Source organism: Saccopteryx bilineata, chromosome 1, assembly GCF_036850765.1.
Source record: "Saccopteryx bilineata isolate mSacBil1 chromosome 1, mSacBil1_pri_phased_curated, whole genome shotgun sequence".
NCBI classification, from domain to species: Eukaryota; Metazoa; Chordata; class Mammalia; order Chiroptera; family Emballonuridae; genus Saccopteryx; species Saccopteryx bilineata.
This window is the reverse complement of record NC_089490.1, coordinates 354,024,828-354,049,129: the sequence shown is the minus strand read 5'-3', so window position 1 is coordinate 354,049,129 and position 24,302 is coordinate 354,024,828. Positions and strand designations below refer to the sequence as shown.

At 46.8% G+C, this 24,302-nt stretch overlaps 1 protein-coding gene across 9 annotated transcripts in view; it reads right to left on the bottom strand.

Moving 5' to 3' along the window:
* The window catches only part of PPFIBP2 (PPFIA binding protein 2), a 159,105-nt gene that overhangs the window by 85,389 nt on the left and 49,414 nt on the right, over positions 1–24,302 (bottom strand). For all 9 annotated transcript variants that reach the window (XM_066250859.1, XM_066250862.1, XM_066250860.1 and 6 more), the window contains exon 3: positions 15,686–15,900. In XM_066250859.1, coding sequence (XP_066106956.1) covers positions 15,686–15,900 — 215 coding nt within the window. The remainder of the gene's footprint in view (positions 1–15,685; positions 15,901–24,302) is intronic.

Genomic DNA, 24,302 nt, shown 5'->3' with positions numbered 1-24,302 from the left:
GAAGGGAAAAGCAGGCTCCTCCGCCCATGCACTGGACTCTACACCCTTCTCCCATCTGGCCCAGTTCCAGAGCCCAGCCCAAGCTCCATCCAGCGAGTGTCCCTGCCCAGAATTATATGATAGGATGTGTTAACAAAGAACATCTCTAAGGTTGCAAGGGTAGGGAGGCCTTCTTTTTTTTTTTTCTGTCTGAAAGCCTAAGAAAGTCAAATGAAATCTTCACACATTTGCCCAGCATCCGAGGCAAATGAAACAGCCTTCCCGCCCTGGGACAATAATGAAGTACTGTATGGTGTGTGGTGAAGGTGTTTCTGGGTTCCAGGGAGGAAGAGGCCTGGGAGCTGATTTGGGGACTAGATGGAGAAGAGGGGCACAGTCCCAGCCCCTGCCTCCCCTTGGAGGGAGGCTTTGTGACCTTCACAGGTTCCAGTGTGAGGAGGAAAGAGGTGAGCTGTGGCAACGACTCCCACCTATGCCTGGGGAGTGGCTCAGGGAGCAGCCCCTCCTCCTGCTCCGCCCTCAGCACCTGCACGCCTCTCCACGTTGCCACCTGCCCTGCTGTACTGAGCCCAGCTGACAGTTCATATATCTGTCCTCTTTACCAGACGGGAGGACATGTGTCTGAGCCCTTCCAGGCCTGGCACCACTCTTGCTACACAGTAACAACTGACACATTTTAGAATGAAAGAATGAGGCCCAAATGGTAAAACTTGCAAGATAAAACTAAAATTCTACTTGGAGAAAATGAGTGTTGAAGGTCTGTTATCCCAAGTAAAGATGCTCATTCGACTCAAAGAGGAAAGGACAGGGCTGACTTCATCTACTAGCACAATTCGTGTGGGATGAATTGGTTGTGGGAGGAGAAAAAGAAAGTGGAGGAGGGAGGGGAGGAAAAAGGGAGGGAAGTACAGAGGGAAGAATCCAGACAAGATGCTGCTAAATTCTTGACATATTTTTTATGGTATCCTCAAGTAGCAATTCTTACCTCAGCCCCCTACCCCTTTTTAAACACCAAAGTATATTTTATTTCTCTGTAATTCAACTTAAAAATGCACAAAATAACATTCCAATAGGCCTAAGAACAGGACGTTTGCGTGTGACTGGTGGGCTGAGTGAGACGCGGTGGACACAGGAGCAACAGTTCCCTTTGCAGACACTAATCCGCCAGGTAGCAGCTGGTCCAGACGCCGTACTAGCAGGCCAAGCCCCACTGCACGGCCGGTCTCAGAAGGCCATCCTGCTGGGGACCCTCACCGTGGGCCACAGGGGGGCTTTGGGGATCAGTGAGGCCCCTGAATATGTTCATAAAATGTATACAAAGTATTAGTATTTGTATGTATAAATCACTATGTCTCTGAAAACAAAGTTTCCATCAGAAAATATCCATGACTCCCAAAAGATTGGAAGTCTAGGTTTTATTTGGCTTAGTGGTTATTCCTAAAGGTTCAGGCTGCCCTTGGAAGGAGGAGTGGAATGGGATGGGCTTTCTGCTTCCATTACACTACCTCTCCAAGGTACAGTCTCAGTCCCTGGACCCATTTCCAAAGAGAGAAGTCCTCGGGAACCACACAGGGTGCACAAATAGGGGTCATTACAGAGACCCTGGCAGCCTTCGGGGCCCTCCCAAAGGCCACTCGCTCACTGGCAACCAGACCCGTGACTGTCCGGAACGTGAGGCTCCCAGCCGAGGGTAACAGGCAGGAGACTGCAGACCAAACATTCAGGGAGTGAAAGTACAGCTAAGAGGACAGAGTGGGTGGGTATGAACAGGGGTACTCATGCAACTTACCCTCCTCCTCACCTCAGGGCCACAAGGGCACCCTAGGACACCACCTACCTGGCTGGCATCCCAGCTATGTGCAAGACTGAGTGGGGGTGAGGTTCCTGAAGGCTTGCCCCTCCTGGCGGCTGCCAGGAGTCAGCAGCATCTAACTGGGCAGAACTGTGGACCGGGGGGAGGGGGTTTGTGGGTCACATGCCATTCTGGCTACCCCATCACCTGAACCCTGAGCTCCAGCTCAGCCCTGAGCCTTGTCCTCTGGGCCATGGTGGCAGGAGCCAGGATGCCCCTGGTAGGTCTTTCCACAGGCGTGCTGCCCAGTGGGCCTGTTGTGCAGAAGAGGAGAAGGGACGAGGAGATTGAGAAGGATGAGCTCAGGGCACCGCTCCTTTAAGCTGACAAGGAAGCCCTGCTTGTAAAATCCATCCTGGCCACAGCAGCCCAAGGTCCCCACAGTGCATAGGAACCTCTTTCCAAAACGGGTCAAGACAAGTGTCCGCACAGTTTTCCTATAAAGGGTCAGATAGCAAATGTTTTATGTTTTGTGAGCCATATGGTCTCTATCACACTCAACTGGCATTTGTAGGAAGGACAAAAGCAACCCCAGCCAACCCATAGTGTGGCCCACTAACATTTTATTCACGGACCCTGAAAATAAAACTTTATATCTTTTTTACATCATAATATCCTTCTTGGGGTTTCTCTCAATCATCAAAAAATGTAAATACTCTTAGCTCATGGGTCATAAGAACTAGTTCAGCAGGCCAAAGGCAGGCCGCAGACTGCAGACCCCTGGGCCAGGACACTGCTTCTTCACCTACAATGAACCACCTGGGCTGGGGGCAGTTCATTTAAATATGCAGATTCTAACCCAGTAGGTTGGCATTGTGCATCACTAACAAGCTCCCAGGTGATGTGCACACTGCTGGTCTGAGGACCATATTTGAGTAGGAAACCCCCTTTGGAAGTCCCTCGAATCACAGGTTACTGGGCAAGTTTGGCTGGAGGCAGGAATTCCTTACCAGCCCGCCTGCCAGGAGCGGTGCCTGAGAGGGCAGCAGACTCCTGGGGGTGTGGCTCCAGCAGGCCTTCTTCTGGGGGGCTGGGAGTCTACATGCTCAGACCTCGAGCTATGCTAACCTGGCAACATCACCCACCATGTCCCTGGGGTCCAAAGCAGGAAATTGCGTGGGGAAGGATTTATTTGCTCTTCACCAGTGTTTGCACATTCTTGGTCATTTATAAACATTGGTTCTTTGGGACTGGAATAGTCTCCTCAAGTCAGGCCTGAAAGGAGCCAGATCTCTAAAATTTAGTAGGGTACAAATTACTTTGGTGGTGGTGGTGCTGGTATGTGTGTGTGTGTGGGGGGGGGATTCAGGAAACATAAAACTGCTAACTTTGTAGTGCCCGAATGCCCCAGATCTGGGTGCTGTGCTGAGAAAAGTATATGCAGAACCCCCCACAGTACTGGAGGCTTTTCTAGGACTGGGTCCAGCAGCTGTGGGGTCAGGAAATGTCTCCTGGAAGGAGAAAACCATCTTAATAATCCCCAGCAAAAGGCACTGAAATTAGAGAAGTCTGAACAGGCCTGTTGCCATTGACAATGGAAGGTCAGGTCTATGCTCCCAGGACCATTCCCCAGCTCTCCCGTGTCCCCTCCCCAACCACAAACAGTGGGGCCTTCCAGGCCTGCCCTTTGTCCACTGGGCTCCAAGGAAAATGGGAAAGAACTCTCTGACAGCTGACCTGGGCACACTGTCCAGCAGCTTCACTAATGAGGTGCTTATGTCATCTTTTTAATTAATAAAAAAAAGTTTCTTGTGTAATGTGCATCCATACCTTCCTTGGCATTTAGACTTTCCAGAATTTGTCCCTGACTCCCACCTAGTGGTTTCTGCCAGTACTGCACAGGCACAAGGAACCCCACCCCACAGGCATGTCAGCCCCACCCAGAGCAGGGGTTCCTTGAGAGCCAAGCACTGGGAAGAAAGTGCTGACACCTGAGACTTTCTGAGTTCTGTCATATTTACACCTGTCACAGGTGGAGGGCAGGAAATACAGACTGGATGTGGGCTCACATAGGCTCTGCTTTTTAATTCTTTTAAAAAAAATTTTTTTCCATTGATTTGAGGGGGTGAGAGAGGGAGAGAAAGGGAGGGAGAGAGAAATAAAGGGAGAGAAAGAGAGAGGGAGAGAGGGGAGGTGAAAGAGAGGAAGAGAGAGAAACAAGCATCAACTTGTTGTTTTACTTAGTTGTTCCACTTAGTTGTTCCATTTAGTTGTACATTTGTTGGTTGCTTCTCATATGTGCCCAGACTGGGTCTTGAACCCATGACCTCCGGCGTGGCAGGCTGATGCTTTATGTATTGAGCCACCAGGCTAGGGTCAGCTTTTTTTATTCTTGAAAAAGAGGTACCAAATTTCCCCTTCTCTCTTTTAAGAGAAACACATTTTCCTATGAAACTTTTGTCTAAACATTCAAAATGAAAATGTTCAATGAGCATATATCCTGACCTGTCCTTTGTTTCAGTCCCTGAGTGGAGAACAAGACATGGAGACAAATGAGAAACCCAGGTTCAGTTTATGATTCCAAAAACTAGCTTTTTATCCCCACCTTGTTTGCAACTCCTCTGGATTTTCAATATGGTAAACAGATTTGTTTCTCTGGCCACAATGAAAGATTGCACACGGAATTTGGCAGGATTGCCTGGGCTTTGTTTGAGGAGCTGGAGCCAAAGAAGCCACCATCTGTGACAAGGTAGTTGAACTGATGAGGAGGTGGCCATGTGCCCTACTGGGGCTGGTCTCTTTCTTTGTTTCTAGAAGGACTAGTTAAGAAGGTCACTGAAAGGACCTGAACTGACCAGCAGGATGTCGGAGGTGAGCACATCTAGTCAGTGGGGCCTCCCTTCCCCAGCCCAGCCAGGCCCCGCAGAGGCTGTCCTCTCAGGACACCCTGTGCCATTGCTCCTGACGCTGGCCTCTGCTCAGCCCGACAGACACTGCGCAGCTGCACTGAGGGAGGCTCCCTACCCTTCTTCGCTCTGGAAACCAAAGGTCTAAACTGAGGAAGAAAAATGCTGGTGCCTACCAGAGGCTGCTCAACAGATCCTCTCAGCAAATACAGGCTGGACTGCTTGATCCATTCGTGCAGACAGACTGTCAAACCAGCTGTCGGTTCCAGTAAGGATTCTGAGGCCCAGAGAAGAGAAAAAGAGGCTCACCCAAAGCCACATAAGTGGCGGAGGGCTGGTCTTTTAGTGCCTTCCTTACCCTGCTTCATCCTGGTTCAGTTTGCTTCCACCAGCCCACGCACACTGACCAGGACCCCCGCTGACTTGCAGAGGAAAGCCTGGGTTCCTGCTGAGGGGCCGAGCCTGCCCCATGTACCCCGCTTCCAAAAAGGTTGGGGTGGAGGGCAGAGTGCAGTCCCTCTGGAGGTTCTCTGCCAACTTCTCTCCCTCCCCCTGGAGCCTGAGCTCCGCCCTGACGTGCCCTCACTCTGCTGCTGCTGGGTTTGCCTGCCCTTCCTCGGACTCCATCTTGAGTCTCTGAAGCTCAGGTCTTCATCGAGGACCCCCTAGATCCACATCCACTGCCATTAGACAGCAGGACAGACTGGCACCTGGGAGGAGATGAGAAGTGTATGCTCCAGACTGTTAGAAAGTACCCAGATCTGCTTCATCTGGATACTGCTGGCTCTGGTATCTCTTGGGCATCTCCCATGGACCTGCATCACCAGTCACCACTGTGCACCAGGCTAGGTCAACTCCCCCTCACCAGATAGGTGTCCCCAGCCCTGCAGCGCCCACTGGAAGCTGACTAGCCCCTGTGTGAGCTACCTAATGAGCCTCTACCCAGCCAAGTTGAGCAGATATGGAAGAACAGTGACACTCCTTTCAGAATCAGGGTACAGCCATATTCCTGGAAGTGGTCATAGTGGCACCAACCCCTTCTTGCCTGTGGCACATGTCAGCATCACTGATAACCTTCCTTAACTTCAGGACCATCTGGTGGCATTAAGTGGCTCTTGACCAGAAATGGTCATGGTCTCCCTCAGAGCATCACTCAAACTTCATTCACCACAGGTCTAGGAGGTGGCTGCAGGGAGTGGAAGGAGGCTGCCCCTTTCTAGAGCTCAGCTCTGTTCCCATCACAACCGAGATGCCTCAGCCTTCTGGCCTGGGCCTCAGCCTCCTCCTCCATGACCCCGAGCTTGGCCCTGTCTGCCAAACACAAAAGAAGACCTTTCACCCTTTGAGGGTTGCTCTATTCCTCTGTACCACAGCACAGGGCAGCCTCACAGATGCTTCTCTGCAGGCCAGGCCCCAGCTCGCTTAGACTGCAGGAAACATTCTCTATATAAGCCTGACATGAAACTCGCTGAGAGAGGTCCAGAATTCAGAAAGAGATACTGCTCCTTGAACAAGGGAATCCAGGCCCTGTATTCCTTTCCTCACTGAAGGCCCAGAGGATGTCCTCAGCTCAGAGAGCCTTACACATACCCTTCAAGGCCAGGAAACTACCTTTCCTCGTTCTACTGGCCACCAAGGAAAAGGCCCCAGAGCCCTGGAAACTCACTCACAGCCCAGGAACACTGAATCCTGGGCAGGTCTGCTCTACTTGGTCTTTAGGATGAGTCCAGTTATAATTATTCCCCCAGAGTACCTGCCACTGCCAACCACTCTGTGTCCAGCCCTGCTAACACCCCACAGAGGAGGGACCAGCCCCCCACCCTTATAAAGAAGCACAGCCACCTACAGTGTTTCTTACTTGGATGCACTAGGACCAGGAGCTCCCTCTCCATTGAAAACATATACCATATTTTTCGCTCCATAAGACACACTTTTTTCACCAAAAAAAGTGGAGGGGAAAATGCCTGTGTGTCTTATGGAGCAAAAAATATGGTATTTTATTAAGTATTTTAACACACCATTTGGTTCAGAATATTTTTTTTCTTATTTTTATCCTTAAAATGCTAGGTGTGTCTTACAGTCAGGTTTGTCTTATGGAGCGAAAATGGTAGATGGGGGTCCAGGACTAGTCTGTCTGCTCTTTACTCTGTTCTAACCACAAAGCACTCTCTCATATCTACCACTGCCTCTTCAGCAGCCCCGTTTTCTTTGGGTACCACATATGCCTATATCTGTGCCTGAAGATCCACAACCCCTGACAAACAGTGACAAGAGAAAACCACACTTCCTACCATCTGATCCGTCTCATCTGGGCACAGCTGGTTGACTTTTGGGTGGACATCTGACCCAAGGACAGCTAATCCAAAGCTGTGTGTAAATTAAAAGCCTTTAATTTCTAGTTATTTTGCACTTAACATTTCTTTATAGGCTTGGAGGACTTAGCTCAGAAATTATGAGCTAAGCCAATCTGATTCTCCCCTTTAGGAATTTGAGTTCACACACACACACACACACACACACACACACATCAAACTTTAAGGGTGTGTGACAGTTTCTCTGAGTTGTCTTCCTAAGGGCCATTCATTTCCCCCACTTCATCCTGATTGCTTCTTGACAGAGGCTACCTCCTACTCTGGTGAATGAAAGTACCAATACTTGTTTCCAGCTTCCCTTGCAGCTAAGATTTACACATGTGAACAAATGCTGACCACTGGAACCATACAGAAGTCTTCAGGAGTGTTTCCGAGAAAGACTTTCCTTCTTAATTAAAGAAAAATAAAAAGGACATGTCCTATCTCTGAAAATGGTTGTGTCTATGTGAGGCTGTTTTCCCTGGAGCTGCAGCCATTCAGCAACTTCTAAGGTACATATTTGAAGGAAACCAACCCTTGAGGATTGTGAGGCAGAAAGATGGGAAGAGCCAGAGCCCTTGAGGTCATCTCAGAACCACTGATCTAACCCTGGGAACTGCCCTCCCATTCTCTGGACATCTTGTTAGTGACATATAAACTTCCTTATCACTTATGCCACTCTATTGGAGAAAGAATCCCAACTGATAAGAGATGTCACAAGGGAGAGTTGGACCATGCCAGGCCAATGTAATGGACAAAGCAGCAACCAACTCATATGACAAAGCCAGTTGTTTAAAGAGCACAGTGCAAACATTCAAGAGATGCACAGACATGGTGAATGAGAAGGCACATGGGCCACCCAATCTCTCAGGCTGCCTTTCTAGTTCCATTTCCAATTATAAGCCACATATGACTTATTTTTCAAAGAACTCAAGGGAGTCTCTGTGGTTTGAGGCAGTGGTTCTCAAACTTTAATCTCCATATGAATCATCTGGCAATGGGTCAGTGGGCCTAGGTTAGGGGCATCCATATTCTGCAATGTTTTTTTTTTACAAGTTACCAGGATGCCAAAGCTGCTGATCCACACACCACAATTTGAGTACCAAGGACTTCTAACTAAAAGTGTCAACCTAAAAAGTACCAGTAGACTGGTTCACTGTTTTAGATGCTATTTCCATACAGATACCGCAGACCATGGAATGTGAGAGTGCCTGATTATAAAATGATTTCAGGTCTGTAAAACCTAAAATAGCCTGACCAGGCGGTGGCGCAGTGGATAGAGCATCGGACTGGGATGCAGAGGACCCAGGTTCGAGACCTCGAGGTCACCAGCTTGAGTGCGGGCTCATCTGGTTTGAGGAAAAGCCCACCAGCTTGAACCCAAGGTCACTGGCTCCAGCAAGGGGTTACTCGGTCTGCTGAAGGCCCACGATCAAGGCACATATGAGAAAGCAATCAATGAACAACTAAGGTGTTACAACGTGCAAGGAAAAACTAATGATTGATGCTTCTCATCTCTCTCCGTTCCTGTCTGTCTGTCCCTGTCTATCCTTCTCTCTGACTCACTCTCTGTCTCTGTAAAAAAAAAAAAAAAAAACAAAAAAAACCTAAAATACAGACAGGCTGTCTTCTGTCTAAAATCAAAATCAAAACATTAACATTCAGCCCTGGTATCATGGAATGTTTATATGAACTTTTGACCCCCTGAAAAGCCCACCATTCATAGGTTGTTGATGGCCATACTTACTCTAAAAGATTTATGAATGCAACAATTTTTAGGAAAATCTTTCCAAAGGAAGGCATTCCCTCAGCCATTGTAAATAATTCCAAGAGATCTGCAAATCTGAACACAAGCTGTTTTTACAGTGAATTCTGCAAAGACTGATAACCACATCGGCTGCCTTTGAAAAAAAATCTTTTTTAATCTATTTGGGTAAATTATAAAAGTTAAATCCATATTTCACATGACACAGTAAAAAACATTGCAGATGAATTAGAGTTAACCATAAGATACAAATCAAACCACAAACCCACTGGAGGAGACAAGGGCAAGTATTACCAATGGGAAAGGCCTTTCTAGAGATAAAAAGGCAAAAAGAAAAGACTGATGGAGTTTGCCACAATCCTTTTAAATTCCATGTTTCAAAAAGTACCATAAATTACATTTAAAAACAACCTGAGGAAAATAAATGTTGCAAATAAAGCAAAGGACCAATAATAAAGTTATTTAAATACATAAGAAAAGTACCAAAATTCTAATAGAATATGAAAAAACCAGGGTAGGGCTGATACACTCAGGGACCCAAAGTGGTCTCTGAGGAGTGTGTGAAGAAAATATTGAAACTTTTTAAAGATGTCCTTTAAAAATCTCTACTTTAGGTGCTGGCCGGGTGCTCAGTTGGTTAGAGCATTGTCCCGATACACCAAGGTTGCAAGTTCAATCCCCAGTCAGGGCACATACAAGAATCAACCAATGAATGCTTGGATGAGTGAAACAACAAATCAATTTTCACTCTTTCTTTCTCTAAAATCAATAAAAATATAAAACAAAGAAAAAGTCTCTACTCTGGGGAATGTTTTATAATTTATATACATTAGGACATTACTACATGGGTGACCATGTATATAATGGAGAATAAATTCTTTTTGAGATGGGGTATGAGATCAACAGTTTGGAGACCACCTAGAAGAATACTAGCCAAAAAAAAAAAAAAAAATGCTTAACCTTCCTGCTAAACAAAGCAATGTGACAATAATAAAAGGAAAACATTTTCCCTATGAAATTAGTAAAGCTTTTTTTTTAAATTTTAGTGAGTATTGTTTATCAGGATGTACAAAAGCCCCACTAATGAAAATATAAATAAGTAAGATCTTTCTAAAAAGTGGTTTGGAAAAATGTGTCAAAGATACTAATACCTTTGTATTAGAGCTGCCAGATTTAGCAAACTGCATGGGACAAAGTTATTAAAAAATATTGCCCTGGTAGGTTTGCTTAGTGGTAGCACATCAGCCTAGCATGCAACATCCCGGGTCAGGGCACACATGAGAAGCGACCATTTGCTTCTCTTCCTCTCCCTCTCCTCTTCTCTCTTTCTTATGCTCTTGCAACCAGTGGCTTGATTGATTTAAGGGTCTGCCCCAGGCACTGAGGATAACTCAACTGATTTGAGCCTCAGCCCCAGACAGGGGTTGCCAGGTGGATACCGGTAAGGGCACATGCAGGAGTCTGTCTCTATCTCCCCTCCTCTCACTTAAACAAAAAATTATTCATTGCTTGTCTTAAGTTCAAATTTAACAGAGCATCCTATATTTTTGTCTATTAACCGTTAATTCTGTAATACCACTTTTAGGACTCTACGTTAAGGAAATATCTAGAGATAAAGACAAATATTTTTGGACAAATACATTCTCTGCAGCAATGCCATATATTAGTAAAAGATTAAAAGTTGTCAAAATGCCTGACCCATGATGGCACAGTAAATTGAGCATCAGCCCAAGATGCTGAGGGCCTTTGCTCAAAACCCTAAGGTTGCCAGCTAGAACACAGTTTCATCAGTTTGAATGCAGGACTGCCAGCTGAGTGTGGGGTTGCTGGCTTGAGTGCAGGCTCACCAGCTTGAGCACAGGATCATCAACATGATCCCAAGGTCTCTGGCTAGAGCCCAAAGATCACTGGCCTGAAGCCCAAGGTTGCTGGCCCGAGCTCAAGGTCACTGGCTTGACCAAGGAGAAACTGGCTCAGCTTGAGGCCCCTCCCCCACCCCCATCAAGGCATTATGAGAAGTAATCAATGAACAAATAAAGTGGTGCAAATATAAGTTGATGCTTCTCATCTCTCTCTCCCTTTCCCTTGTCTCTCTTCTAAAATAATAATAATAATAATAATAATAATAATTGAAATGTCCATAGTTGAGAAATGGTCATCACAAATTCAGGCACATCAAGACAAGGTGAAGAACATGCTTACTGTACAATAAAGAATAAAAATACCAGCTCTTTGTACTCTGGACTGTTGGGGAAGACACTTCAATAAATCTCTGTTATGTGTGGTGAGTCCTGAGCTGAGCTGAGATGGGACATTTAAAATAAAAAGGCGAAGAACTGCTCTACAGCCTAGTGAAAGGTACAGGAGATAGTGGAGAAGGCTGGGAGTTACCACAAGGACCCAGGCACGTGGTGACAGGACAGCATAAGAACAGAGAGAGTTAACAAACGACTCTCAAAGAGGGACTCTGGCTGATGGAAATTGGGAATGGTAACATTTAATATCCAATACTTGATTTTAAGTTTTGCTTTCTGCATTGGAATTCTTCATGTAAGTTCACCATCCCTTATCTGCAATTCTGAAACCAAAAAAAATCTGGAAACCAAGTCTTTTTTTTTTTTTAATATATATAATATTGGCACCAATCTTATTTGGCAGCAAAGCCTGACTTGAACTGGTAGGAAGAGATTTAGAGTATTTTTTTATCCCACTTCATGTGGATGCTCACAAGTTTTTCTGAAGAAATGTTCATGTGTTTCCTGCCCTGTATTTACTAGAGACAGTATATATTATATAATATATATGCACTGTCCCACCTTTCTAAACTTTAATAGTTCTATGGGCCCATCATAAAATTATCTTTAAACACTGCAGCCTGAGTCAGCAGAGCGAGCAGGAACAGAGAGAGAGGTTGGTGTCCGTGCCTGGGGTAAAGTGGGCCATCAGACTGCAGTTGTCCAGAGAGGTGGGGAAAGACAGCCAGAGATGACGAGAGAAGCCAAGCTCCGCACCCTGGGTCTGGGGTTATGGTAACAGTGGAGGGTTCCTCACGGCACTCTTAGGGGAAAGGAGAGAGAGAACGATGGTAGTCATTCCCCTGCCACTCACAACCATGGTTATAACAGTGAGGGGACAAGCAACGGGGGTCTCTGTCAGTTACTAGCGCAAGTCTGAGAGGACCACCAAGGACTGTCTTCATCTGGGGAGGAGACGAGGAGCAGGTTTCCAAATCTAAATTGTAACAGGCCCTCCTGAGACCCACCCAGCAACCTTCCCCACTTTCCTCTCTGAGCAGTGTCTGGTTGTGTTAGTTCCCTATTGTTGCATTAACAAATTACCACAAACTAAGTAGTGTACAGTGACACAAATGTATATTATCTTATAGTTCTGGGAGTCAGAAGTCTGAAATGGGTCTCACTGGGCTAAAATCAAGGTGTTGGCAGGGCAGTGTTCCCTCTGGAGGCTTTGGGGGAGAGTCCACTCTCCCGGCTCCCAGCAGCTGCCTGCATTCTTTGGCTCTTGACCCTCTTTCCATCTTTAAAGCCAGCAACAGAGAGGTTGAGTTCTTCTTGAGTCATGTCACTCAGACTGTGCCTCCTTCTTCCACTTATAAGGACTGCGGTGATTAACTACATCGGGCCCACCGAATAATCCAGGCTACATGCCCTATTTTAAACTCAGCTTATTAGCAACCTCAATTCTGCCTTCCCTTTTGCCATGTAACATACCATATTCACAGGTTCTGGCAATTAGTATATCGACATCTTTGGGAGGCCATCTTTCTCCCTACCACACTGGCATAGATACTAACAGATTACCAGACAGACAGCCTATGTAACGAAAATATTGAATAACACACTGTTGGGAAGAGAGCTGTTAGGCTTGCTCACTTGCACTTTGCATGATTAGTGCGTGAGCATGTGATTATGGGTATTTGCCCTCAGGGTGGATTGTAGATTGCCTGACTGCCACTGGGAAGGGCCATTATGCTGTTTCTTTGCCTGCTGTCATGAAAAGCGGTTTTCCCCTGCCTGTTTGCTCATCTGCTGTTGCAAGATTCTTAATAAATAGGAATGGCCCAACACCTTCCAGCTCCACAGTTCCTCTACCATCTGCCCAAATCCAGTGTGAACCTGCCTGGCCTCAGCCACTGGAATTACATTTGGTGTAGTCAGCAGGATTTGGATCAGGTCAGTTGGAGCTACTGACACCTTTGGAGGGTGGGAAAGAGGCGTGACTGTTGTTCTCCAGCACATGGTTCCCTATGGCTCTCCTGATGGTTTCAGCCCTGCGAGCAGCGACCAAAATCTCTATGAGAGACTGCATGAGGTCAAAAGCCCCAGGATGAGCTACAGACTGAGCCGTGACAGTGGCAGGAACTACAACAGTTGCTGGAGAAGGAGACTAACCAGTTTCAAGAGCTGCAGTTTGCGCTTAAAGCATAACGCTGGCACCAGCAGTTTTAAAGAAACAACTACCAGTTCAAGAGCTCGAGTTCCAGCTTCAGGCCAAGATCTGGCAGTGGCAAGAGCCAAAGTGGTCACTGAAAATGGAGCTGCATCTGTGCCAGTGGAGTGACTCTGAGTCAGCAGTTGGTAGTCATTTCTGACTTTTGAGGAGGAGAAGGTTCAGGCTGAAACTGCCATTGGCAGACTCAAAGCCCGACTGGTAGTCACCAAGAAGGTAAAAACCCAGCAGCAGAAAGTGCCTCAGGAGTAGACACAACCCCTTCCACCAGTAGTTGAACACTCTGTGGTCTGGACCCACACTCAGGCAAAGCTGATGGAGTGGAGGTGAAATTCAGGCAGACACCTACCAAGTCCCTAGCAGCCTGGTTGCTGTGGTTGTGGGACATAAGGGTGGATGGCATCATGCTCTCCAGAACAGAGATGGAGAAATTGGCTGCCATTACCACACTTCTCCTTGAGGCAGCATCTTCAGAACTGCCATGACAACCCAGGAAACCATCCCCTCTTAGAATGGGTGATGGCTGCCATTCATACAGTCTGTCAGAATGCTGGAGACTTACCAGGGGCAGTAAGTTGATGGTAGTCATATACTGGGCTGCAGGAACTAGGAATTTCTAGATTCCTAGTTCTTCATTCCAGGAACTAGGTATGAGGAATTCTACTTTCAACCCAAGGTCCCATGAGCCAGATGAGGAAGTATTTACAGCAGGGATGAGGGACCTTATTCTCTGTAGCATCAGCCCTGTTTGTGTTACTAGTGGCTATCTTGAGCCCATCAACACTGTTACACACAGTGGCAGATTTAGGGGAGGTGGAGGCAGCACAGAACCATAAGGCTGTGCAGGCTGCTGCCTGTGTTGCTCCCCCCCACCCTGCCCCTGCTCCCACACTGACTAACAAGAGAAACAGGCTTGTAAAGGTTACCCAAACATAGATATGGTAGATTTGATTGCTGCCAGAGCAGATAGAAATTAGATGGCAGGTCTAATAGAGTCCTGCTAGAGCTTTGGCAGCAGCTTAAGCCAGAACAGAGGTTCTAGCCCTTAAAAAATCAGGTGAAATGGGCAGCCCTGACAACTGCCAAGAAAATGGCTGGTGCTTGAGCAGCATGGTGGCAAGATTGCACATTGTAGGCAGCTGCCAATAAAAAGCAGCGAGAGCAGCTAAGAAAACTGTCAAGGTGGTACCTGGCTGCCTAAGATAGAAGTGTATTATCCCTTAAGTGCTCAGAGAAACATCATTATGAAGGGCACCTTTGTAAGTTCCCTATGGCCTGTAATGAGTTCTACCATTTTGTTGCACATAGGCCAGCAGATCCTGGTGTACAGGCCAATAAAGTTTGGTATGCCCACCTGGAGTGGCCTCTGGTACCTGCTACTGTGCTGTCTGCAGACAACTCTGGTCTGGATTCTACCAGAAGGGAAAGACTTGCCTCTCTTGGTACTGCTGACAACTCTCTTTTTGTCCATAGCTTACTAGACATTGTAAGCCTGGTCCTGCATGCTCTGGCAGAGGAGACCTCTAAACTGGAATGCCAAACCAGGGACACCCTCCCAAGAATGGTGGGCATCTTTTGCAGCAGGCTGGCATACCAGTTTTTTCATCATTTTTGGTATAGCTTGTGCCTTTGTAATTTGCTTGCTGTAGTCTGTACTGTTTTTGTTTATGTAATGTACCTCACTCTTCGCACAGGGACCATCGCAGAAGATTACCTGTTGCATAGATTGAGGGGTGGAATGTAGGGAAAACAGCTGTGTTTGGCTTGCTCGCTTGCACTTTGCATAATTAGTGTGTGAACACATGGCAGAGCCATATGTGTATAGCCTATGTAAGGCTACAGGTGCTCTCCCAGGGAAGTTTTTGCAGATTGCTTGCCTGCCACTGTGAGGGGCCGTTCGGCTGTTCACTTGTCTGCTGCCACAAGTGGTGATTTTATTTTTGCTCACCCACTGCTATGAGAAGCGGGTTTCTCCTGCCTGTGTGTTCGCCTGTTGTTGTGAGACTCTGATAAACAGGAATAACCCTGTACTCTTTGACTCTGCAGTTCCTCTACCATCTGCCCAAATCCAATGTGAACCTGCCTGGCCTCGGCCACTGACATTACAGTGGTCCACGAAATCCTGGGGGAAATTATCCACATTAGCTCTTCTTTGGCCCTGGGTTTCCCTTTCTTAGGAGAGGGGAGTGCACAGGCAGGCTGACTGTGTAGCTTGCTGTTTGACTGGGTTCTACCCTCCTCCTGGGAAGGACCACCCTATGGGAGTTCACTAAAGCTGGACTGCAAGCAAGAAAAAACCAGAAGGACACAGATGAAGTTGACATCCCCAGGCCATGGTGGCATTCCCTGGACTCCACAGTTATGTTCCCCAGTGGTTCCCGAAACAGGCCACAGGCCTACTCACCAAGCTCTCCTCGAACCAATCCTTTATGTAGGCAGCTGTGGGGCCTGGGATCTGGCTCAGGAGCACTGCTCTCTCCTGAGGATGCACTAGCGTCTCCAGGGCCAGCCTCAGGTCTTCAACAAGATGGAGTACTGGGAAGGGGTTCCTGTAGGAGGCCGGGGAGGCCAGTCCAGGTTCACAGGTACCGTCACTAATATCTACACCTGGTTTCGTGCCTAAAACAAGAGAGAGGCAGGGACCTTGGTAAGAAGGGTGGACGCCATGGGCAGGGAACTGGTAAAGTGCAAAGGTAGTGAAAGGAGAGGTGGAAGGGACAAATAAGAAGCCTAGAAGATAAGTTCTGTCTCAGCAGAATTTCTCCAAAAGTAACCTCTGCAAACACTGTCTTCAATCCTGGGCTGGGCATGATAAGAAGAGACCTGTCGGAGGTTGGGGCCTGTGCCCAGTGGGGCTCGCATATGGAATCTCACACCATTACACAACTGGGAAAACACAGCCAGCCCTCACCACTGACCAAACACATGCTAGCTAAAAACAGCGAGAGGCCGTTCTTCAGCTCTTAGATTAATCAGCTAGGTTTCTTTTAGTTGGGTAGACTGTCTGCACATATGACCACCAAATATTCCTCCCATCCTTGTATGCCATTCTAGTCCTTTCATCTGTGGTGGTTTCTGGCTCTGGGCTGGCCTTGTGACTTGCTCTGCTCAATAGTACGCAGTGGAATTGATGCTGTGTCAGTTCTGGCGAATGTTTAGTAAACTGGGCGATTTTCTGGATCTACCCAATTGGGAGAACTCTATATCCGCTGACATACACGTTAGCCTGTATTAATTACCTTGTATGTCCACCCGCATCTCATCTCCTCGTTATGGGCAGTGAAGTCTCTGAGGGCAGAGTCCCTGTCATAATTAGCCAAGCTCCTAGCACTGTGCCCTTCCCTGTAAATGTTGAAGGGGAATCAGACTGAATGTCTTACACATGTGCTTGGATGAAGAGCTAAGGAGGAGAATACTTAGACTTCCTCAGAAATCTGAAATATTGGGTCAGCTCTTTCTAATTTGATATGCCCCAAATCGGACTAATTTTGCCTTGCTATATACCCCACCATTTAAACAAAAAACAGTCTTTTTTGCTTAAGTACAGTAATATGTTTTTCAAACCAAAACTGGGGCAACACAGTCTAATAAAGTATTTCTGTGCTTCTTGCAGCAGTAAGAAATGCTTTAGAAAAGATGGCTTAGATGATGGCATTTTGGATTGTTTATAAGGCCAACAGGATAAAATATCCGAAGTCAGGCCTCTACTGGAAAATATGGGCTGTAGGGCCACCACATCTACGGTTACATTGAAGGCCTGACGTCTAATTCCAGGTCCCTTTATTCGTCTGAGAGCCAACCTCCTACTCACCACGGCAGGCTCTGGAATGAGAAATGCACACAGAAGGAAACAATTACCGTTTGATTGCCGGTTTGCTTTCTGAAAGTGCAGGATAGAGGGACTCATGGATCACAACCTATAAACAAGTCTGTGGCTCTGGGAGCTAGGAAACAGCCTGATTAGCCACACCCCAGTGTGTGCTCAGCCCTCTCTGGCTCCTTCAAACTCAATTTAGACTTGACTCGGAGGGCCCTGCCAAACGTCAGGCAAGAAAATGGACAGAAGCAGAGCAAGACCCCCACAAGCAAGATCTCCACACAATTGCTGAGTAATCCCTTTACAGCCTGGACACACTTCAATACATACCAAACACACACACACACACCATGACTGCATCCTTTTATAAATGTAAGATGACTCAGGCCAGAAGTAGGTGAGAAGACTGAGATTTTCATTCACTTTCTATCAGTCTGTTAATGAATGTTGTCTTGGACAACATAAAAGAGAGCACACACATGCCCTATACCAGTAATTGTAATAATTATAAATGCATTAAGATCACTTACTTAAATGCAAAAACTTTGAATAATGGAGTAAAAGAAATACAGTTCTTTGATGCTATCAAGAGAGACATACAAAAATTATGTCACTGAATGATTGAAATATAATGTATTCAAAGATAAAACTATCCCATACAATGGAGTAGGCATGTTGATCAGGCTGTTAAAAACGCCTTCCGCAGTCCTGGCCAGTTGGCTCAGCAGTTGAACATTGGCCTGGTATATGGAAGTCTCAGGTTTGATTCCTGGTCAGGGCACACAGGAGAAGTGATCATCTGCTTCTCCATCTTTCATTCTTCTCTCTCTCTCTCTCTCCCTTCTGCAGCCATGGCTCAAGCAGTTTGAACAAGATGGCCCCGGGCGCTAAGGATGGCTCCATGGCCATCCTCAGATGCTAAAATGGCTCTGTTCCTAAGCAATGGAGCAACAGCCCCAGATGGGAAGAACATCACCCCCTAGTGGGCTTGCTGGGTGGATCCCAGTCAGAGTACATGAGGGAATTTGTCTCTGCCTCCCCACCTCTCACATAAAAATAAATACATACATAAATAAATAAATAAAAGCAGCATTCTGCCAAACACACACAGTCACTGAATAAAATGATGAAAATAAAATTTAAAATCATCTTAATAGTCCTACAAAAAAACTGAACCATAATTTTAAATTTTTTCTATAGAAGAAATACCTATCTATCAAGTCTTCAAGAAGTGAATAATCCTACTCTTACTATGTTGTTCAGTATTAAAAAGGAAGAATTGCTCCCAGTTCACTCAATAAGGAGCGCCTGCCAGTACAACTGGTAGGCCAGAGCGTGAGTGAGGCCTCTGGAACTGTGCAACTTAGCAGCCCTGAGTACCACAAAGGGAAAAGATAGACCTTCTCACTGGTGAACTTAGATATACAAATCCTAAACACAATTTTACAAAATCGAATTCCACAGTCTGTAGAAAAAGATAACAGATTAGTGGGGCAACTGCGTCAGGCTTGCTTGCAGGGTTACCAGCTGTAAGTGCTTTGCCTGATTGGTGTGTGGGTGCGTAGCAGCGCCACATGTGTATGGCCTATATAAGGTTATGGGTGCTTGTCCTCGAGAGAGATGGGAGATTGTGGATGGCAGACTGCCTGCTTGCCACTGTGAGGGGCCATTCTTGCTGTTTGTGTGCCAGAAAAGAGGATTTCCTCTGCCTGTGTGCTCATCGCCATTGTGAGACTTTATTAAATGTCTTTCCAGCTCCACAGTTTCTCTACAATCTGCCCAAATCCAATGTGGACCTGCCTGGCCTCGGCCACTGGCATTACATTGTAACCATTTCTCCCTTGAAAAATGACAGATCAAGCAGACCCAAAAAGAAAATTAAAAATAAAGGAGTTATATATCAGAACAACAAAGGACAAATAGCAAGCTATGTCCCAAACATCAAGAGGTGGTACATTACATTCAAGCACATTGTTGGGAAAACAGCTGTAATAGGCTTGCTCACTTGTACTTTGCCTGATTAGTGTGTGAGCACATGATAGCACCATGTGTGTATAGTCTATGTAAGGCTGCAGGTGCTTGCCCTCAGGGTGAGTGGCAGATTGCAGATTGCCTACCACCACTGTGAGGGGCCATTTTTCTGTTTGCCTGAGAAGCAGTTTTTGCCTGTCTGTTGCTCATCCACTGATGTGAGACTTTATTCAATGGTAATGGCCCAATGCTTTCTGGCTCTGAAATTTCTCTGTCTGCCAGAATCCAATGTGGATCTGCATGGCCTCAGCCACCAGCATTACATCTGACATAGTGGGCAGGTTTGGGTCAGATCGGTATGGAGTTGCTGACACCCTTGAAGGGTGGGGTAGAGGAGTAGTTGTTTCCCATGGCTGTCCTTTTGGGGGCCATAGGCTGGATGTTTTGTACAGCCTTGTGAGAAGAAACCAAAAGCTCTGTGCAAGAGGCTGCCTGAGGTCAAAAGCTCCAGGACGAGCTGCAGACTGAGGGCTGACAGTGGCATGAACTGCAACAGTTGCTACAGAAGGAGACTAACTGAGCTCAAGAACTCCAGTGTGCAATGCAGGCTGAGCATCAGTGGCACCTGGAACTGGAACAGTTGCTGGAAAAGGAATTACAGGTTTGTGAGCTCCAGTTTGCCCTAGAAACCAAACGTTGGCAGCAACAGTTGTTAGAGAAACAACTGTGGGTTCAAGAGCTTGAGCTTCAGCTTCAGGCCAAGTCAGCAGCTGCAGGAGCCGAAGCAGGTGCTGAAGATGGAGCTGCATCCATACCAGTGGAATGACTCTGAGTCAGTGGTTGTAGTTGTTTCCAACTCCTCTGAGGAGGAGATTCAGGATGAAACTGCCGTCCACAGACTCAGAGCCCAGCCAGTGTTTGCCCAGAAGGTTAAAACCCAGCAGCCAAGAGTCCCTCAGGAGCAGGCACAACCCCCTCTGCAGGTAGTGGAGCACTCTGTGGTCTGGCCCTACACCTAGACAGAGCTGATAGAGTTGGGGGTAAAATTCAGACAGAAACCCACCAAGCCCCTGGCAGCCTGGTTGCTGAGGTTGTGGGACATAAGGGTGAATGGCATCATGCTCTCCAGAACAGAAATGGAGAAAATGGCCACTGTTACCACACATTTCTTCCTTAGGCAGTGTTTTCAGAACTTCCATGACAACCCAGAAACTATATCCTATTAGAATGGGCGATGACTGCCATTTATACAGTCTGGCAGGATGCTGGAGACTTGCCAGGGGCAGTGAGTTGGTAGAAATCCTATAATGAGCTGTCTCAGGTCCTTTGGGAACTAGGTATGAAGAATGCTCCTTTCAACTCGAGGTTCCCGTGGGCCAGATAAGGAAGTGTTTACAGCAGGGATGAGGGACTTTATTCTCTATAGCACCCCATCAGCCCTTTTTGGGTCACTAGTGGCTATCTTGGGCCCCTGTGTGGGGCAGCCCATCAGCACAGCTACACAGACAGTAGATTTGGGGGAGCTAGAGACAGACAGGACCATAAGGCTGAGCAGGCTGCTGCCTGTGCTGCACCTCCCTCCTACCACCCCCAACTAACAAGAGAAACAGGCCTGTAAAGGTTACTTGAACCCAGATGTGGGTAAATTTGATTGCAGCCAGGGCAGATAGGGAGAATTTAGATGGCAGGTCTATCTAATGAAGTCCTCTTAGAGCTTTGGCGGCAGCTTAAGCCACAACAGAGGCTCTAGCTACTGAAAAAGCAGAGACAGTGGGTGGCCCTAGCAGGTGCCAAGAAAATGGCTTGCTATCAGGTTGCATAGTTGCAAGATTACTTGTTGGAGACAGCTGTGGAACAGGAGGATCCCCAAGATCCATCGTCCCAGTTTGAATAGGGGGAAGGCCAAGAGACCCGTCTAACGGGGGTGGGCAGGGGCCGGAGGCCCCAAGTGATACCGGCAATCCACTGGTTCCCTTCTAAAGTGTAGCAGGTGTTGGATTTAAAGATAATAGGTGCTGTGTTGCAGTAGCAGCAGCAACAAAGAGAACAGTCAAGGCAGCACAAGCCTTGAGCATGCTTGACCCTGCCAGGCCCTGTGAGCTTGGACCTCTGAGGGGCTGGATGGGGCTTGTGGCAATGGACAGAGCACTGTGGAAAGGCACTGAGATCCGCTAATCAAGAGCTGTGTGGCTAGCTGCCTGTAATGCACCTTTACCTTAGTGATTTGCACAGAAAACTGGGCTGTCTATAGTGAACTGATCATTGAGCAGTGTATTGGACTCTTGGACTGTGACCAAAGGGCAGCACTGGCTCCCTTGCTGGATGGACATGCAGCTTGTGGACAGTAGTATAAGACACTTTGATGGGGGGGCACAGCACCTGCAGAGGCCCTCTGCACCGGGAAGCTGCTCCCATCCAGTTGCAGAGAAACACCAAGGACACTTTATGGGCATAAAGTGTTTCAATGGACATAGCCCTACACTATACAGGCCCTCCCACCCATATGTGGTAGGGGGCTGGAGGTGGGCCTTCAGTTAACTCTCTGGGCAGAGTGCTCAGGGAGGCATTGTGAAGGGCACATTTGTAATTATTGTATAACTTGTGCTGTTGCTGGAGGCTCTGATTGTTTGTGTAATGTAGCTCACTCCTCGCACAGGGACCACTGCAAAAGATACCTGTCATGTAGATTGTGAAGCGAGCAACCCTAAAGGGGTGTAATGTTGGGAAAACAGCTGTGTTAGGCTTGCTCGCTTGTACTTTGCATGATTAGTGTGTGAGCACATGGCAGGGCCATGTGTGTATAGCCTATGTAAGGTGGTTTGACTCAGGCAGATAGCGGATTGTATATTGCCTGTCCACCACTGTGAGGGGTTGTTTTGCTGTTTGTTCACCTGTTGTGTTAAGAAGAGGTTTCCCCTGCCTGTTTGCTCATTCACTATTGCAAGACTTTATTAAATGGGAATGTCCCAATGCTTCCTGGCTCCAGTTTCTCTACCTTCTGCCCGAATCCAATGTGGACCTGCCTCGCCTCAGTTACCGGCATTACACACATATAAAATATTTTTTCAAAATTGACCATAGACAAGGCCATATAGGAAGTCTCAACAAAAATCAGGAACTGCTATAAAGGAGACCTTAGTCCTGTTTCCACATTTCTGGGGGAAGGGAGGGTGGTTTTCACTACCACATTTTTGGCTTTTCCTCTGCCTCCCTTCATTCAATCTTTCCTCAAAGGAGGAATGACTCTTCTGAGAGAGCTGAAAGAAGGAATTTTCTCCAAAGTCCCCTGTCCCTGGATGCTAGCATTATCTTCAGGGAAGCCTTCTGAGACCAACTTCAGCTCAGCAAGATGCAAGTCTATAGGTTGGGATTAAGTTCCGTTTGGGGGGGGGGGGGTGTCTGTGTGTGGGATGGATGGTTTTCAGGATCCTAATTGTGGCTTTAGGTCGAGCTAACTTTCCTTTCTACCAGGAAAATTAACGATAAAGCTGATATTTTGGTCTCCCTTTTCTCTCTGTCAATTCCTTAATTGGTTTAAAATTAAAAGAGGAATAAAGGGAATATTTACTGATTCTGTGCTAGACAGAATAATGGCCTCCCCAAAGCTGTCCATCACCTCATCCCTGGAACCTATACATGTGTTTCTTTACATGGCAAAAGGGATTTTACAGATGTGATTAAGAGTCATGAGCCAAGGAGATTATCCTGGGTTATTAATCACATGAGCTCTTAAATCAGAAAATGGAGGCAGAAGATTGGGTCAGAGATGAGAGGGGAGCACTAGGCCTGCCTTGTTGGCTTTGAAGATGGAGAAAGGGGGCCATAAACCAAGGAAAGGGACAGCATTATAGCAGCAATAGAGAAGGCAGATGCTGCAGAGTTGTACAGAGAAAACGCTCCAAAGATGCAGAAACACACATATTTTTTTCCCATTGATTTGAGAGAGAGAGAGAGAGAGAGAAAGAAAGAAAGAGAAGGAAAGAGAATGGGGAGGGAGCGAGGAAGAGAAGAGCATCAACTCGTCGTTTCACTTAGTTGTGCACTCATTGATTGCTTCACGTGTGTGCCCTGACTGGGGGTCAAATCATGACCTCTGAGGTGCCCGGTCGACTTTTTATCTACTAAGCCACCTGACCAGAGCCCTCCCCCCGCCCCACACACACACTTTTTAAAGCAACTAAGCTGAGGGAAAACTTCAGGGCTCAGAACATCAGAGACAAGAGCGCTTGAGCTGGTGTTTGCCCTGTAAGCCACCCTCCAATTCCCTGATGTCCTAATGCCTAGGCTTGAATGGGCCACTTAAGGGGGACAGGAGAAAAAGCAGAGGGCTTGAGCAAAGAAGAGAACTCGATGGGGGAACCTCTTCACAACACCAGGATGCAAAAGGAAAATACCCTCAGTAATCAATGAGAAAAAAGAGAATGATGGCTGTTGAGTGCTTGCCACGGTGGGCCGTTTCAACCTCTTTACACAAAGGGTGGTCTTTGACTTCTGAACCCACTAGACACCTCCAAATTTCCACTCTCACTCTCTTCAGGTCAAAGTCCAAGCAGAACACTCTCACTCTGAATCCTGAACAAGAATCAGGCAACTCTGCTACTGATGATTGCTGTTTGCTGAACCCCCTCAGAGAGGACACAGACAAGACCCATTACCAGTTCTGAGCATGGACTCACCGCGTGGCCTTGAACACCACAACTAAAATCTTTATGGGCCAAGGTAAATAATCTCAGTCTTAATCCTACCCTCAATCTTCAAATCTTCGAGAGAACAAACAAACAAGAAAACAAACAAAATAACTCCAACCCAGACACTAACCATAATTGGCAGAAAGGCCCAATCAGCATAAACTCTTTTATAACTGTCATAAAACAGACTCCTTTTAACTATTCCTCATTGATGGGTACAGCTTGCAAATGGTCGCATGAGTAACCTTTTGCCAGAGTGAAGAGGAATAGTGGCCCTCTGTGTCCTCACCATGGGGTTCTCTGGTCCTATTACAGAAGTGGCCTCACCGAGCAGCCACTGAACCTGTTAGCCCACAAAGTAAAATTAGCAAAATTTTACATGTGCAAAATTAGCATATGTGACAGTTGCTCTGGGCCATCCAAAGGAATATAATTAAGCAATAAAAAGTTCAATTTCAACTGTCAGTACTGTAATTACAGTCTTATTTGCAGGTAAATCACAGGGACTAATTAATCGGGAGGAAGACCAGATCAAAAGGCAAAAT